Source organism: Cygnus atratus, chromosome 3 (assembly GCF_013377495.2).
Source record: "Cygnus atratus isolate AKBS03 ecotype Queensland, Australia chromosome 3, CAtr_DNAZoo_HiC_assembly, whole genome shotgun sequence".
NCBI lineage: Eukaryota > Metazoa > Chordata > Aves > Anseriformes > Anatidae > Cygnus > Cygnus atratus.
Genome location: NC_066364.1, coordinates 91,988,314 through 92,006,516, shown reverse-complemented (window position 1 = coordinate 92,006,516; position 18,203 = coordinate 91,988,314). Strand labels below are relative to the sequence as shown.

Here is an 18,203-nt window from a genome sequence, read left to right as displayed (position 1 = left end):
AAAATTCTTCATCTGTTTTCAGAAACCAAAGGAGAATAATTGTGCCTTTTTTATGGCAATCTCTTTGAAATATTGTAGTGCACCTCTGAACTGGAACATGTACTTGAAATTTGTCAGCGGATGACCTCTGGCAGAGAGGTAATGTTTTAATTTTATATGAAGATCTGCCAAAACTGAGCCAATTCTCTTTGAAAATTTTTGTTCTGGACATGCCAACATTTCTCTGCGGAATTCCTTGGAGACTGTCTGCAGTCTGTGTGCTCAGCAGGATTTTCCTTTCAAGTGCACCTCTGCACCTCAGCGAGCTGTGTGGAGCCTGGGAGCCAGAACCAAAAGGAAGGAGTGGGTCCGCCAAGTTGAGTGAGGGGTGGGGATGTGGTAATGCCACAAAGCAAGGAGGAAAATCTCCTTGAGACAGACCTGGCACACGGCAGCTCCAGAATCAGGCCTTGTTCCTCCTTTTTTCTCTCGTCAGCTGCCCAGGACCTTCAGACCCCAGCTGGTGCCCTACAGCGATGGTTCTGTCTGTAGTGGGGCACATATCCCAGCACGTGGTACAGCTGAGCACGGCAAGCATGTTGCTCGTCTCGCTGATGAGCATCTGGGGCTCATAGCGAGCGTGCTCAATCACTTCCTAAGACTGGGGTGAACACATTTGGTCGGTACTGGTTGCTCACAGTCATCCGAAAAAGCTCCGTTCTGGTTCATTACGGATCTTAACAGATGAAATGTGGAAAGGCTACCGAGACAATGAACCTAAAGGTCTTTTTCTTCAGGGATTTCGAATTGGACCGAGTTTGGCTGTACTTCCGCAAGGGTGTCAGAAGATACTCCTCACAGAGTCCACGCTTACTAAATTTAAAACATGAGGAGGTGGGTTTTTTGTTTTTGTTTTTAAATGGGTGAAATGTAACTTTTTGGGACACTTTTCCTGGAATAACTTCAGCTTTGAAAAGCTATTTTTGGTAGCTGCCCACGCCGAAAAATTCAGACCAAATGGGTAAGCTGTGGTAAGCCTTTGAACATGGTCCGATAATAGGAAGCAGTAGGTGATGGTGGTTTAAAACAAAAAATAACAGATTTCAAAGACGTATCCCTCTTGTTGGAAACTACTTCAAGCCCACTGAGTAGGCTGAATTCCTCTGGTGCTTTTGAGGTGGCTAGTTCGTACTTTAAGATGGCATTGCTTATGGATACCGTATAGGATAAAGTAGCCTTTTGGTTTTTTTAGCATTTCCACTGTAGCAAAGTTTACATCCGTTATGTAGTTGCTTGAAGCTGTCTGAGATAACCAACCTCCCGTGAAGGGTGTTGCTGTCCTTGCTGTCAGCCTGCCTTCCTGGGAGCTGGAGGCAGGACAACTGCAGCAGCGTCAGCTTCACAGGGAGGTGGTTGAGCAGGAGCTGCTTTTCCATGTCTGCCCGGTATAGGAGAGAACAAGTAGATTTTGCTGTGAGATGTTCTAGTCTGGCTGGTAATCAAAACTCTTACGAAGATAAAACCACCTTTTTTCTTCGAATCGTGGCTGATTTTAAGTTGCTAACAGGTTAGTCCTGTATGCCTCTGCTGCCGATGCCAGTGCTATCAGAAATTTGTGACCTTACGTACAGCTCAAACACTCGACAGTGCTCTCTGGGTTTCCCCCCTTCCCTCCACCTGCCTCATTGACTCTTAGGCTGTTCTGTAGCAGGCGGGTCTGGGATCTGTGTGAAGTTGCAAAACTGTTTTTAGTTCTTCAGACCCTCCAACTTTAATGGCTGGGGAGGAGTTCAAGCTGTGGCTAATCACAGGCCTTCCAGGAAAATTTCTTCCTTTTCATCCACTAATGAGGAGCGATAATTTTGTAGTTGTCATTCTTGTGATCACCCTGTTTGCTTTCCACCAGGATTTCCTGGCCCCTCTGTGATGGTGGCTAAATGTAGAAACTGTCACGTTTTCTTGCTTTATCGTTAGGAGATTTGTGTTTTCTAATTCAAGAATCAAATTTCTCTCATTGTGGAGGAGACTTAAGGAGCGTAGCTTCCTGAAATAATTTATTGAACAGGTTTTGCCTGTTTTCTTGAAAAAGCTTATGCAGGTTGTTTGGTGTTTTAAGTAACATTGAACTGCCCTTTTGAAAAAACAAAGAGGAGAAATAGTTTTGTATTTTAATGTTAAGAGTTGCATGGCTCTTGGATCCTCTAAAATGTACGGTATTTTGTTAGGTAAATCTTAGTTTTTAAGGCTTCGCTTTATCTTTCTGGTACACAATTGTAGCTTTCATGTATTATTTCCTTTAATAAAACGTTGCCTAGTACTTGGAGAATTTGATTGAGCAGTAAGGGGTGAGGTTTCACAGAAATGGCTAAACCACTGCTGCTGGGGGAGATGGTTCTTCTCCCCTTTGCTCTTGGCTTAAGAGCCTGGAGCTTCTCTTACCCTCGCTCTGTCACTCGTCTCTTCTGGCTGCGTTTTCCTGGGTAATGTTCTGTCTGCCTCTAGTGAGCCGATTCCAGTTGACCAGTGAGTACCTTTATGGCAGGTAATGAAACTAGAGGTCAGGCGGATGTTGGAACAGACGCAGAGGGATGGGAGGGAAGCAGGACTATCCCTTCTAGCATCAGCAAAGTGGTGGTAGGTTAGTAACCCTGGACTGGCACCCTTGGGATGCCCTGCCTGTATCTGTTGATGACAAACAGCCAAGAAAGACCCGTTCTGTTCCTTTTGCACACGGGGTGGGTGGTAGATTATCTTCTCAACTTGATATGGTGAAATGGCGTCACTCACTCACTCTGTGGTTTTTTGTTGTTTGTTTTTTGGAAATGCTTGCTCTGTCAAGTTCATCATCTGGGAATCACTGTTTGATTTAGGCTTGCTCGGTTTTATGCAGTGCTGCAAGCTTTCTGCATGAAATGCTTTCTCTTAAATCATTCATACAAGTGAATCTCTGCTTTTATAAACCTGATAAAGGGGAAAAAAAAGGTTAAGTTTTATTACTCTTGTAGACTTGGTAGGGCTGTTGTAAAGATTCACTTTTCTAGGCCGTTCCTCTGCATCTTGGAGTTCCTGCAGCCTCAGCTTAACGCTTACCCTTATCAGACCTGAGACCATAGATACTTGTTCACTTCCCAATACTGAATGAGCTGTTAAATGTGTTGGGGATTGGACTGGCATTGCAGGTTAGAGAGTTGGCCTCTTTCAGTTAAGCATCCTCTTATGGATTAATAGAAGGGCACAGTAGTTAACCAGTGGGTTCCTGGCATATGACTAGGTCTTGGAGAAACAATATGAGTGATCCTCAGTGAAAACTCAAGGCGACTTTAGGATTGGATAGATGACATCAAAAGGTAGAGCACTTGCATCTTATCTTCAGAAGAATGTAGGAGGTAATCAAACACACACACCTTTTTCTTAGAAAGCTCTCATCGTGCGGGATGAGATGCACGCTCAGTTAACATAGGCCAGTGCGTCTTTGCCAGAATAGGCATTTTATTCAAATAGTTCTGATGTAACTGATTGTATTATGTAAGGCCAAGGAGAAAGGCATAGCCACACCTTGACAAGAATTATCACCTCTTTTGCATCTTATGACATAAATCCAGCTCCTTAAAGATAACCTAGTAACATAATATTTTAGTTAACGCTGCAGTTTTAATGGATCGATGCTCCTAAGAGGAAAGAGAGACCTGGCTTTCTTACCAGTGATTGTTCAGCCTCTGATGCATACTCTGTGCATAGTGATAGCCTTATGTTTTGGCAACATCAGGAATTAGGTTTTTTGCTTGAAGCTTTTATGGTACACACTGATATTTGACCATACTTGTGCTTTGAATTGTGAGCATCTAGTGCCTGTTCTGCATGGCACAAGAAAAGAGTAGCATTCTTTTTTTATTTTTTTTTAATTTAATGACACAGAAGTCTTCTTACTCTTGAGTGCAAGCTCATTAAAGTTGTCTTTGTGTAAAGGCCCAGATTACAAAAGGAGAGCAAGTGCTGTAAAGAGCTGCATTCTTTGCTGTGCTGTCACTGAGAAACATTTTGTTGTTGTTAGAGCAGTAACTTGAAACTTAGTGGTTTGTGATCTCGTTACATTGGGCCCTTTAAAGATTGCTAAAGGATCTTTTAATACCACTCTTTAACATTGCTATCAGTTAAAGGAATAATGCTTTTATAGGTCAATTAAAAACAGAGGGGCTTGCTCCCTGGCTGTTAGGGTGGGTTTGTCCTAGTGGTTCCCATGTTTCATGGCTATCAGGCAGTTCCGCTACAACCTCTTGTTTTCACAGACTGCATAATTCTGCAGTAATGCTTTTTGACTGAAACGTCTTTCATACAAAGACTACGTCCAATTACTGACTGTTTTAACACTTCCAAATCTCCAGTTATGTAAGTCATGGAAATATTCACACTACTGTACATGGTTGGAATTCTTGACTAGCTAAAGTAAAACTATTAAAATGTGAAACTTAAGCACTTATATTTGAAGTCAGAACTAATTTATTTTTATACTTTAAATATCTTGAACAAATAATGAAAATCATCGGTATTCATGCAATGTATGTATGCTTCGTGTATACACACACGTATGTGTATATATAATTAGATACTTGTTGGGTCAGTAATATAAAACTCTGGTAAAGCTGACAAAGCTAACTGATACATTTTTTCCCTTATTCATAAGAAAAATCTCCCAAACTCAGGGGCTGAACCTATAAGGGTAATGCTTCAACTTTTTTTTTTGCTTGAAGTATAATAACATGAAAATAAGGGCAGAATTCAGTGAATTTGAAGCTTTCTGCAACTGATGATATCATATATGATGAAAATCAAAGCACGTTCAAAGTGTCTTTCCACGCTTCTGGAAGTCCCGCTTGAAGTTGTTCATGCAGTCTGCCTTTAGCTAGCATCCAGAATGTTTGGTTTTTAAACTTTTTTTTTCCTCCTTAAAGAGGCACTGCGTGCTTTGTGTGTCCAATGCGCAGAATATCCAGGACAGTCTTGATTTTGATTTCTTCTGGCGTTCGAGTCTGTAACTTTAAAGTTGTCATAATACACTTAAGCGAGCTCTCGCTGGCGATTGAAAACCTAAATTTCAGCTCCGTGCCAACGTGGTGTTGGTGTTGCACTGAGGTGGGGTGGGTGCTCAGCGGCAGAGTTCCCCTGTACCCAGCCGCAAAGCACGGGCTCCTTTCAGCCGGCGGCTTGCAGAGAGCCTGGTTCTGATAGCTCTGACTGGCTGTGGTCTAGGATGAAGTTGCCCGCGGATCAAAGTGAACGCATGAAACGGGCTAGACCTCCTGGCAGCCTTCCAGCTGCTGCTCCTCCTTTGCAGGGTTTGTATTCTTTTACCTTCCCCTGCCCAGCCTGGGGAGCCAGGTGCTTGCTGCCAATTAGTCTTGTCAAGACAGCCGGAGCTTCTCCTGACAAGCCTGACTGCTGACAGCAGCTGTGGGGTAGTCCTGGGCAGGATTTTAACTCCTAGCTTGCCACGTGCTCTGCAGGTTAAATCCACAGGTTTCCTTCTCCGCTTATCCAGACGCGCTTCTATTTTATGAAAACACGCTTTATACAGCAACTGATCTGAGAGAACTCGTGACACTAGAATTTACTTCTTAACTTCTCCCCCAGGAGAAGGCAGAGTGGGAGCTGAATCGTTTTGAAGGTCACTTTGCAGACTGTGGATGCTATCAGAACTGCCCATCCTAGGCCACCTTTCGGCCTGACGCACAGCGCGGCTGAAGCTAGATAAGAGACCGGCCTGGTCCAACGCTTTCCTCCTCCTCGCTTGAGATTTAATTTCTTCAGTATTGCAGTGGCACAATGGACCAACTACTAGCTGTATGTTAATATAGTTGTACTATAAATTGCAGCTAAATTTTCATATTTCTTAAACCTATCAAGTCATTTATGTTGCTGCCTTTGCAGCTCATTTCTAGTCGTAGATCTCTTGTGAGTTTCCTTGTTGTCTTTTACACGTGCGTATGACCTTGCTACTATCTAGTGCTTTGTTCCATTAACGTTAGCAGTGAACAAAAAATACAGATGCTACCCATAAAGCCTCTGGGGGTATGGGCTTCTTGCAGCACAAATGGCAAATTTATGAAAAGAACAGCTCATAGCGAGAGAGGTGGTTTTGTTTTTTAAGTGCATGTAGCAGTATTCAGTTTTCAGTATAACACTGACTTTTGTCTTAGGAAATAGGCTGTGATTTCTCAGGAATTGCAAAGCCGTCACACTCTTCACTTATGTTTGCAGAAACCTTTGAACTTTTTGGTCCATTTCACTCAAATTTGAAAGGAGGGCAGCTTTCCTAATAAGTCTTCCAAATTACACGAATATCAATACTGTTTTTCTGATGTAGTCACCGTCGTAGATGCATCACTAGAGAAAGACAAATCAAACTTTTAAATCAATTTTTGATGCAGCAGCCAGCTAGTTAGTATTAGACAGTATGGTCTTTTACATGGTCAGCTAGAAAGGGAACATGGGAAGTAGCTGGGTGCATGAAGAGCTGTGTAAAGGAGATGCTTGTAAGGGGTGGTGGTAAAGGTACTGTGATGAGAGAGACATTAGGCAGGCTCTTGGGGTCTTGAACAATGTTGGCTACTGAGAGAAATAAGAAATAAGACTGAAAGAGTCTGGACCCCAGAACAGAGGAACTATCTTCAGGATAGCCAATTTGCAATGGAAATGTTCTATTTACAAAATATCTTAAATTGGCTGTTTCTACTGAGCTAGTCAGGGATGTGTGCTATGAGACTGACCCATCTTTTCAACTACTTTGCTTCCCATTTCCTTGGCTTTAGAGAGGCACAGCTATTAAGATATGCTTTTCCTCAACTCGTAATGCCCTGGAATTACATACAAATAAGTATCAGATCATGTTTGATATCAATTTGAGACCTATTTGTGTTTTAGAACTTGACAGAGGAGAACATGCTTTGTTAGCGTTCATTAAAGTGGAAACTAATTTTGCTCTGCTGCGGTAGAGCTCCGTAACTTTTTCTGAGGAAGCTTCTAATGGCTTCTGCAGAGGTCATCAGGAGGGCTGCTGTGCTTAGCTTGAACACCGACTGGCACTCTTCTGCACACGTTTTGAAAACAAACCACCGATTATACATACATACGTGTGTGTGTTCAAGAATACGTACACATAGCAATAGAGAAAACATTATTTCAGTGAGTCACCTAGAGTTCCCTTCTCTAGCAGGTACCTTCCTTTACCAACTTGATGCTTTTTCCATTTCTTTTACAACTGATATGGGGACGTTATGCTCAGTTGCCTACTTATGGTGTGTGGAGGTCATTTAAAGGAAACTGCTTCCTTTTAATGTTGCTCGTGTGGATTTATGTTATGATGAGTGGCCATCAGGTTACTGCCTAAGTGATTAGAGGGTGTCTTTACTTGGAGTTAATGTATGCATTGTTGTTTCGAGTTTACAGGGCTTCTGCCATGGGTATCTACCATCATGTGGAGTTCTCAGTAGATCTGTGCAGCGTTACTTCTTCCTTAACACCTGAAGCTTATGCTTGCAGTGCCTAGTTCTGTGATCCTTGTGTAATTACTTCGCTCATCAGAGTTGTATTATTATCTGCTAGGCTTGTATAAGTACAGGAAAAAGTACTTCAGAAACAAGCCTCTGTCTATTTTGGTGCAGTGTTGTTCACATGCTGTTCTTCCATTCATGCTCTTCTCTTTTAGGAATTTTGGATCTTGTGAAGAGAAGGGAAGTGGATGGCAGCTGTACAGTATTTTATAATCCAACACGTGACATGTAGTCCTGACACCGTCTTTTTGAACCCCAAAGCCTAACAAGGGGATACAAGGACTTATCCCACCATTGAAAAAATCTTGAAGCAGTATTTCTGAACTGAAGTTACCACGTGTGGCTGCATGGAAAGAAAGTGGCAGAACATCAGCTATGCAAGCTAAGAGTGCTTTTTGCTCATTGTGAACCTGCACCAAGGAGGGGGAGGATATTACTACTTAGTTTCAGGTAGAAACAATGGCAAATACTGTAATTTCTCTTTGACTTGACACTCTGCCAACTTAAGTCCTTGAAACTTGTAGCTTTCAGTATGCTTTAGCGGGCTGCATCAAGCCAACTTAGTGTTCTGTGTTCAAAGTAAACCTGTTCAGTGGCTGAACTTTCAACCTGAGTATTTGGAGAAGTAGCTCAAAAAAAAGTAGCTCAGGTGAAACTTCTTTTCAAAGTAGCCATCTCAGGTGTTAATACTGGGGGCAGAATGAACCAGTGCAGATGTGGAAGGAAGCAGACGTGCCCTGGCTGTTACTTCCTCTCTCCTCATCCGCTCCTCCCTTGCGTTAACATGAATAACATGAATGTTTGTAAAGAAGTCAAAAAAAAAAAAAAAAAAGCATCAATGATTGAGACTTTTTCTGATATCTAGTTTTAGTCTAGGTCCCTTCCTTGAGCTGGTTGACTGAGCAGCCGGCTGGTGTACAGGCTGTGTCATGTCATGTCCTGGCACGTGTGGCCAGGAAGGGACTGCTGCAATTTCTTCTGGTTGCAATGCTGACTTGTGCTGACTTTGCGTGGCGTTGGAATTGTAGCTTGATATCCTTTACCTTTTTGGGTGTAGTGGCTGCCTCTGGTCTGGGAATTTGGAACTGCAGATCATTCTCCCAACACCACTGCGCTTTGAACTAACCAGAGCCTGCAGCTAACTTATTCCTTCTTTTTTAAGGAACGTTGTTTCTAGTATTTCAGCAGCAATTCATTATTTCTGGAATGCGTATTGGAAGGGAGGAAATTGCTTCGTAATCCTTAGCATTGCCTTTTCTCCCTTCCTCAAGTGGGTTACTTCAGATGGTAGGAGCTGGCCAGCCTTCCTCATTTTGGCTGAGAAAGGCTGAGGAGTGCTGCTGTGAGCAGCACTGTCCCTGCGGCCAGGGGAGCCGTAGCCCATAGCAGGCGTTTGGCAGTGTGAGAATAGGGCACTGACCGCCTCAGCGAGCGTGCTGTGGTGCAAGAGAACGTCGTCTTTAATGGGGTCTCTCGTCCTTGTGGGGTGAATTACGTTAAAGCAGGGAGCAGTCCAAACAGCAGATGTGTAGCCTCTTTCCAGTCCTTTTCCTTCCACATGCGTGGGCCAAGGTGACAGGTTGTGGGTTGCTGAAAGCTGGGCAGCGTGGCCTGAGCTTGTATGCTTGTGCTGGCAAGGGGCTCAACAGTGTGCGAGGAGCAGGTTGATTTCTCCCTCTCCCCTTTCAAGTTATTGAAGTTTTGACTTGTAGGAGTTGTCTGTCCCTGTTCTCTTCCAAAGTTTTTTGTTCGTCGTCTTTCAATGTGTTGAAGCTGTCATAAGGTAAAAATAGAAAACCAGAGAATTTTGTAGGCTCTTGTTTTTGAAATAAGCACCTTTTTAAGGTGTCCTACATTATATTGTGTTATGACTTCTGTGAAGATGGTACGTTTTTAGGAGTTATTTTGAATGTAACTTACTGTATCATCTATTTTTCAAATGAAGTAACACTGAGATCGAGACAAGCACGTTGCCTCTAGGACAGAGCCCAGCTCGCACTCAGAGTGGCCCTAGCTCTAGCTAGATGCTGTGACACTTCTGGGAAGAACAGTCTGAGTTTTCACAGTAACCTGTTGGTATGAGATACTTACTTAAGTGCTATTAAACTAATGGTTTGCCTAGCTTTCAGTAGTTTTGTTGTTTATCCACCCAAAATACTTGGATACTGTGCTCCTACAAACTTCCTGGCTTTGAATGCATCTCTGAACTGGTTGCAAGAGGGGATATAGTGTCATTGCTTCTGTAATCCCTTCTGAGTGCTTACTACCTATTATTTTTAAGATAACTTATGCCAGTTTAAGGTAGACAAATTATTTTTAGTTGGAAGGAGATTGTTTTGGAAATGTTAGTATAACTTTTTCTGAGAAAATTTACAAAGTGATGAATTCACTTTGTGGATTTTGATGGGATTAAATTTATTTTTTGTTCAGGCTAAAATAACCTTTTCCAAAGATAACTTTCTCAGGCAGTGCTCCTTTGGAAAACTGGGATGGCTTTAGGGCCAGTGCAGAAATAATTTGTATTTTGTCGACCTTAGTGCTGCCACAAGAAATCTGTGAAACCGCAAGTCTGTTGCGTGTTGATTTAAACCAGTTTGAAATTACTAGATGGAATATAAAATACCTTAAGAATGAGTCAAGTTGTATTCTAACACATGATTGAGAGGTTTAACCGAGACAGTCACCCAAATTCAGGAAGCTGTTTTCCATTAGCGAAGGATGGCTCCTGAAGCAACCACTGCCTCGTGCAGGCAGCATGTGGAACAGGCTGCTCCGGCTGGCACCGAGGGATGGCAGTGGCACAAGGACTTAAACTAGGAACCGTAAGGCATGAAACTTCAAGATCAGCTTCCATGTACTTCTTAGGTTTTTAATGAGTTAAAAGGTCAGTGTGCGTCCCCCGTGCCGCAGGTGCTCAGTAAAATGGCTTTGCTTGGAATGTGGGTATGTCCTCCTAGGCCTGGGTGACGCCATGTTTTAGCTAAGGCTTCAGTGAAAACTGTACGGCCCTTATTGTAGGGCTTTACTTCTGTTTGCTCCGTTAAGGCCTTGCTCTGAATCAGCTGTACTAGTTGGTAATGTCTTATGTACTGTAGACTTGCTGAAAAAATAAAGGGGGTGGTGGGGAATGTGTGTAAACTCTACTGCTGCAAAAAGAACTTCACCTTTGGCTTAATCTTAGTTTCGTACTTGTAACTCTGCTCTCTGGAAAGTTTATTTTTATGTTTGTTTTTTTTTTTTGACAGTACTCACCAGCCTAATTTCAAAAGCATTTAATCAATTCTAGTGCTTCCGTAGGTGTATGGAAGCTAATGATGTTTGGTACTGTTCTGACATTACTCTGAAGTTTCTGCCTAGGAGTGTTAACTTCTGATATCCATGTAGTAATTGATCAAGCCTATAGTTTTTATTTCAGTAAATATATGTCATGTTCAAGTATGCTAATACTTTACATGCCGAACCGAGAGAAAACGAACTTGTCGGTGTGTTGTTAACTCTTACTGCTGTCCTAGGCTTGGTTCTGGTGTGGAGAAGCAAATCATTCTCCGTCCTGTTCCTGCTGGACTTGACAGTGGCATGAGCATACTGTACTAAAATCCCGTAATGCCTCTTGGATTTCTGAAAAACAATACAATCATTATTTTAGGGAAGCGCTGACCTACTCTTTTAGTGAAGAACTTGTCTTGCATTCCACGTACTTTCCCCTTTTTAGAATCATGGTTCATATTCCTCTTGCTTCACAATCATGTAACATCCTTGTGGCAAGTATAGCAGTTGCTTACCTGGAAAAGTAATATTAGAAAAGTGTGTATTTTTAGCTGCCTTTTGATGTGATGTAGCAGCTGGAAACAAGGAGGGGAGGCAGTATGTGGGGATCTGACAGCACTGCCAGCCAGAACGTGGGAACCACTGCTTTGGACTTGAAACCAAAACGTGGGGAAACCATTTTTACAGGCCTGAGTGTGCCCACTGTGTCTGGCACTTAGTGATCCAGATGTTGTGACCTTGCTCTTATTTCATAAGCTTCACTTGAGGGTCCTCCCCAGGCTTCTATCTGACAAACATGGTTAATGGATGAAAAAAGTTCTGTGAAGCCTTTTATTTACACTTATATACATATTTATGCTTATTATAAGCAGGCAGTTCGTGCACACATGTAAGACGCTATTAGTGAAATGTCCCTTTAATACATTCACAGATTGTAAGTATCAAATTGAAAAGTTACTCAAACAACTAACAAAAATACTGTTTTTTTCTCTTTGTAGTAATCATGTCCACAACTGAGAGGAAGAATCTAGCAAGTTCGTGTTGAGGTGTATTCTCAAGTCAAGATACAGCAGTGGCTCGTATGCTTCTCTGGGTAAGAAGGGTATGCTCTTGACTATGACAAAGTAATTGACCTTTTAAATTTAACTTTCAAAAAGTAGTTTGTTAAGCCAGTATGGTGGGGATTTTGTGGATGGATTTTTTTTTTGGTTTGTTTGTTTTAGGAAGTTGTGGGCAGGTATAAAGGGCTTCCAACCCATCCAATAGCCTAAAGGCATTTTAGACTAACAGAGTAAAGGAAGAGCAATAGTGAGCAATAGTGAATAATGTATGACTGGTCAGAAAAGCAATTCTGAGTCATTGTCACAAAAATATATATAGTTCCTAGCCTTCTTTCCCAAGGGAATGGAGGTTATATATTGTCTCTTCCTTTTCACTTCCAAAACTTTAAAATTTTTTGGCTGGCTTCAGCTGAATTATGACAACGGGTTAGTAGGTGTCACAAAGATAAATTTATATATCGTGGTGGCTTGAAAGAAGAAGAAATGGAGAATGTGAGAGAAAAGTGGGTAGAACTTAACCTTATATATACGGTGTTGACAGGCAGACACATCAAACGTATGCTGCTTCTGCGTAAGTGTGGATAATCTGTGAGACTCCACAAGCAGCTATGATTATTGTGATGACATGATACGTGCTTGTATATTTTCTACAAATCTGTACATGATCTGGTGTAATTAGTTCTGCTGCTCTTGAAACTCCCCAGTCTTCTAGCTTGGTCCAGACCACTCCAGAAAAAAATAATGTAGCAGTTTGTTAAATCAGGAGGATGTTCCTCACTCATGTGCATACACACTTTCACTTTTAACATACGCACAGAACTCTGTAGCCTGTTCTACATGTAAGACTTCCTGTCTTAGCAAGTTCTTCTCCATCTAAAAGTTACTTGAAAAAGTGTCTTCCTTCTTAACAGCCGCTTGGGTGTTATTCAGATTGTCATTAGCACTGTGTTCTAGGTAACTTGTACCAGCAATCTACAGAGGCTGTTAAGATCTGGGTTTTTTCTTCTTCCATCCACCTCCCGGAGTCCACACTAAGTTCTTAAGGTTTTATTTTATGTAATTAGATGTAGATACCTAGCTTACTGCTTTTGCTGAAGTATTTGAGGAAGGAATGGGGGAAAAATCTTTTCTATTCTCATAGCAGTCAGGAAGAATTTCAAGTCATCTGTTCGTAATTCTCATGTAAGCTATACCTCTGACTTTTCCTCAGTGCCAGTGGATTCTGCTACAGTCATAGGCTTACAGCTGTGCTTCTGTCTTAAGGGGCTTCTAGACTGGATTGCTAGACTGTTGCTTACTTGTCTGTCATCCATGTTATTTCACAAGACCCAGTGGGTTTGATCTCTGTTTTAGATTCCTGTCTAGCTGTGGGGGGGAAAAAAAAAAGAACAGTAGCAACAGAGGAATGTTACTTCAAAATAATATATATCCATACAACTGAGCAGTTTCCATTAAGAGTTAAATATGATGACATGTTTTAGTTCTTTTAAGTTCAGCACTTCTCTCAGAACTTAATTAGATCTAATTTAGTTTGGCATCGCCTGACTTCTTAGTACAGAATTAACCTGTTTCTGTGTCCTAGGGCAGTCCTGTGATTTTTGGCAGTCTTGTTCCAGTTATCAGACTTGGCTTCTGAAGAAGCAGTTGCAGAACACACGCTGCTAATGTGTTTATCTCTTTACTGTATCTCCATGATTCACTATCACTGTTTTTTGCTGCAGAGCTGCTTTCTTTTTAAGTGCTCTTACTAAAGATTGAAGAGTTTCTTGTGCTCTTTCATGACTGAAGTAATAAAGCCAGATGTTCTTTAGCTGTATGTATACATAGATGTATGTATGGCTTTTACTATGTATCAGAGACTTTATAATTCTAAAGTCTTGCTGATACCTTATTGCTTGCCTTTTTTTTTGTGAATGCTGAACACTCCAAATTTCAATTTTTATGCAATTTCTTTTCATCTTGTCTTTTGTAACTGTTCTCATAGTTGGGAGTCACCAAAATTGTTCTTTGTCAGGATTTGTTTTATTACTACCTACTGGAAGCTTATCAGGGAGTCATATGTTAAATGTGACACCTAAAATGAAGAATTTGGGATTGTATTTCCTGTCTGTCAAGTGCAATTATGCAGCTCTACCTAAATTTTTAATCATCTGATGAAAGTACAGAGGGGGCTGTAAATCAAATGTTTGTAATTTCCAAAACATTTTCTTCTAGGTGATTTTTCTAAGTCTCAAAATGGTGTGATGCCTGCCAGTGCTACATATCTGTGCAAGTGTGAGGGCACTTTTTCAACTGTAGTATGTTCAGTCTGAATTGATAACTGAAGGTGTGGTTTTTTAAACTGTTCTATTATAATATTTTTTCTTCTTTTGAATTTAGATAACATAATCCATGGATAAAGTGGGAAAGATGTGGAACAATTTCAAATACAGGTGCCAGAATCTCTTCGGTCATGAAGGTGGAAGCCAAAATGAAAATGTGGTTGTGAACTCCAGTAGTTGCTCATCTGCTAAAGACAAAGCTATCCAGATAACTGGTGTGGCCCAACAGCAACCCAGCAGCCCTTTGAGAGAAAACATTGCTTTGCAACTAGGTTTAAGTCCTTCCAAGAATTCGGCAAGGCGGAACCAAAACTGTGTCACAGAAATTCCTCAGATTGTTGAAATAAGCATTGAGAAAGAGAACGACTCATGTATCACCACGGGAGCGAGGCTTGCTCGAAGGGACTCTTATTCTCGGCATGCTCCTTGGGGTGGGAAGAAGAAACATTCCTGCTCTACCAAAACCCAGAGCTCCTTGGATACTGAAAAAAGATTTGGTAGAACGCGAAGTGGTTTGCAGAGGCGGGAGAGAAGGTACGGGGTGAGTTCTGTCCATGATATGGATGCAGTATCAAACAGGACAGTGGGCAGCCGTTCTCTGCGACAGCGTCTCCAGGATACTGTTGGGCTGTGTTTTCCCATGAGAACTTACAGCAAACAGTCCAAACCTCTGTTTTCTAACAAAAGAAAGATCCATCTCTCTGAACTGATGCTTGAGAAATGCCCTTTTCCTGCAGGCTCTGATCTGGCTCAGAAGTGGCACCTGATTAAACAGCACACAGCTCCTGTGAGTCCACATTCAACCTTTTTTGATACATTTGATCCTTCCTTGGTCTCCACGGAAGACGAAGAAGACCGGCTGCGAGAGAGACGCAGACTCAGTATTGAAGAAGGGGTTGATCCCCCTCCCAATGCTCAAATACATACTTTTGAAGCTACAGCACAGGTTAATCCATTGTATAAACTGGGACCAAAGCTAGCCCCCGGTATGACTGAGCTGACCGGGGACAAAAATCTAACCCCTCCAGGAAACTGTGACTCTGAAGAGGACACAACAACACTCTGTCTGCAGTCACGCAGGCAGAAGCAGCGTCAGATCTCCGGAGAGAGCCACGGCCACATCAGCAGGCAGGGGGCTTGGAAGGTGCACACTCAGATTGACTACATCCATTGCCTTGTGCCAGACTTACTTCAGATCACAGGTAACCCCTGCTACTGGGGCGTGATGGACCGCTACGAAGCAGAAGCACTTCTGGAGGGTAAACCTGAAGGCACTTTTTTGCTCAGGGATTCTGCGCAAGAGGACTACCTCTTCTCTGTGAGCTTCCGTCGATATAACCGATCGCTACATGCACGCATTGAGCAGTGGAATCACAATTTCAGTTTTGATGCCCACGATCCCTGTGTGTTTCACTCCTCCACTGTTACAGGGCTTCTGGAACACTACAAAGACCCTAGCTCTTGCATGTTCTTTGAACCATTGCTTACCGTGTCCCTGAACAGGACCTTCCCCTTTAGTCTGCAGTATATCTGCCGGGCAGTAATCTGCAGGTGCACTACATACGATGGAATTGATGACCTTCCTCTACCTTCAATGTTGCAAGACTTTCTAAAGGAGTATCACTATAAGCAAAAAGTCAGGGTGCGATGGCTGGAGCGGGAACCTATAAAAACAAAGTAAACGGAAATCAGAATCCCCAATAAGCTTACAGAATATGCTTTTTGTGTGTTACAGTTTAACTGCAGCGAACGCACCAACAACGTCTAGCTTTTTTGCAATATCCTATTTAAGCAGAGTGTTAGTATCCTGTCAGATGCTGCCTGCTGTTAATCAAACTAAGTTGTGATGCCTCTTGGAAACAATAAGCAGACACAATTCTGCACGTTTTTCATTAAGGCCTAATGAAAATATTTTTGCTAATTCCTGAATATTCTGTTTTTATAGCTGTAGTAATTGGATGAAGAAACTATGAGGCATTTTCCGTGGGGCATTCATGTGATGCTGATAAAGAAAGACTTTATTGGAGGAGCATTTTTGCTAATATTTGAAGTATTTTTTTAAAATACCTTCTTGAAAACTTTTCACTTCTCAAAGTACTAATTTAGCTCGCGGATAATTTTGCAGATAGTAGTGAATATTTTCTTTTAATCAAGAGCAGTTCGCTAGAAGCAGGGATGGCCTGCAGTCCATAAAGAGTTAACGGCCTTTTGATGCTAGCAGATGAATCATGCTTTTCTCAGTGTATAGGGTTTCCTAATCGTTAAGACTTGAATATGCCTGCTCAGTACTGTAATTCTATTTTAAACACTTGGAGATTTAAGTGGCATTGTTAGTAAAGGTAATACTGTCTTGGACAGTTAAATACCTTCCAGCGTGAATTATCAATTTGGTGGCAGGGCACAGAATTAGATTACTGCCATGAAAGAAAAGTTTGTGTTTTTCTAAAGCAGAATTTGGTGGCCTGACTACTCGTCATTTACAATGGAAGGTAATAGTGAAGAGAAACAATGTTTTTTATTTAAAGTGTCTGATATTTTTATGGAGAAAATTACAAGTGGTTGAATTATTATAATCAGAATACAAAATCTGACATATCTGAAATAAATGTCAGGTTTCAAAGGTACTGTTACACTTTATTTGTAAATATCTTTCCATTTGTGCTTTTTTAAATGTTTTAAAGTAAGATGCACTGATAATAGTTTCAACAGATTACTTGGAAACAAAATTCTGAGTTCTGTTTGCTTATTTAATTGGAGATGGAACTTAAAACAGTTCTGTCTTAGACATTTTTGCACTAAAATTTTGTTGGAATGCCCTGTCCCGTTTAATGTTTTGTACCAATTACGAGTGCTCCCTAGTTTCTTTACCAGCTGCTACAGTATGTTATTACTTACTTCTCTATGGCAGTGACCTGTGCGAGGTAGGGAACATCTTGGCTGCAAGTACAATAAACGTTATTCTTGTATGCTACACTAACCCTTCTATTGATGTATTTTTCTGCTTGCTGTGCCTTGTTCTGGCTTTTTGTGCTAATAAAGTACAGTATGTTCAGTGTTATACTTGTATATTTGCTCTGTTTTTATATATTCACATAACCTGTAGCAGTTAACTGAGTTTTTAATAGGCTTTTCTTAGTCCTTAGTGTAGGTAATGCACAAATGCTGTGCAGCTGAATATTGGTCAGCACGCCATGCTCCTGCCTGGGTTTTGTTATATTGCTTATCAGAAACCTGACGGTGTACACCATTGAATGTTTCTGTAGTCACGGCGAAATAATGAACTTGTCTGCAGGCATAGAGCATTTTAAAGTTTTTGTAAAGGATAAATGTTAAGCAAAAAATATTCTAAAACGTTATTGATCCCCTGTAATAGTTGCTGAATGTGTTTTAGCTTGTTATATAGCTAACTGCTAGGCTTAATATTTTGATACTCCCCACTGAGTAAGGAATGGTTATTCCTGTAAATTGACAGTACAGCAGTGGCATTTGTTCACTTTTAGACTATTGTAATAAATAGATGTACACACAAACTGGCCAAATGTCCTGTTTTTACCAAAGAATACTGTCAATTTATATTGGTATTTCGTAGTGAAAAATCATAGAGTGGAGAAGCGCAATTTCTGTTCTATCAAATATTTATCCTAACCTATGATAAACCAAAGTATTTGACAACTTCATCGGAACTTATGTAGTGTATACATTTATGTTGGTGGAGCTTAAAACTTTTACGTCAACAGTGTCGTCATTTTTTTCCTGAATACACAATGCACCTAAAGAAGAATGACTTAAATAATTTTGTAATGACTGGAACAGCACTACATAGAAGCTTATACTGAAAGGGGTTAATCTGAAGCACCCAGGAAGCACTTTAAAACGTGTTTATATGCTTGTGGAAAATCTGTGATCCTGTTATGCGTTCTTTGTAGTAGATGATCTTTCCTGTGTTAAAACTTCAACTGTTAAAATGAAACTTTGTTTAAAGTATATAAATACTGAGTTTATGTAAGCATGTGTACAAATGTGCTAAT

General features: G+C 41.2%; 1 protein-coding gene across 4 annotated transcripts in view; it reads left to right on the top strand.

Moving 5' to 3' along the window:
* Nucleotides 1-17,233, top strand: part of SOCS5 (suppressor of cytokine signaling 5) — a 29,275-nt gene extending 12,042 nt beyond the window's left edge. For 2 of the 4 annotated variants that reach the window (XM_035559674.2, XM_050710117.1), the window contains exons 2-3: nucleotides 11,792-11,886; nucleotides 14,234-17,233. In XM_035559674.2, the coding sequence (XP_035415567.1) occupies nucleotides 14,246-15,856 (1,611 nt within the window). In that variant the 5' untranslated portion in view covers nucleotides 11,792-11,886; nucleotides 14,234-14,245 and the 3' untranslated portion in view covers nucleotides 15,857-17,233. Of the gene's footprint in view, nucleotides 1-7,132; nucleotides 7,977-10,236; nucleotides 10,411-11,791; nucleotides 11,887-14,233 lie in introns of those variants that run through there. The other 2 variants (XM_035559665.2, XM_035559682.2) reach the window with 2 other exon arrangements.
* Nucleotides 17,234-18,203: the final 970 nt, after the last annotated feature.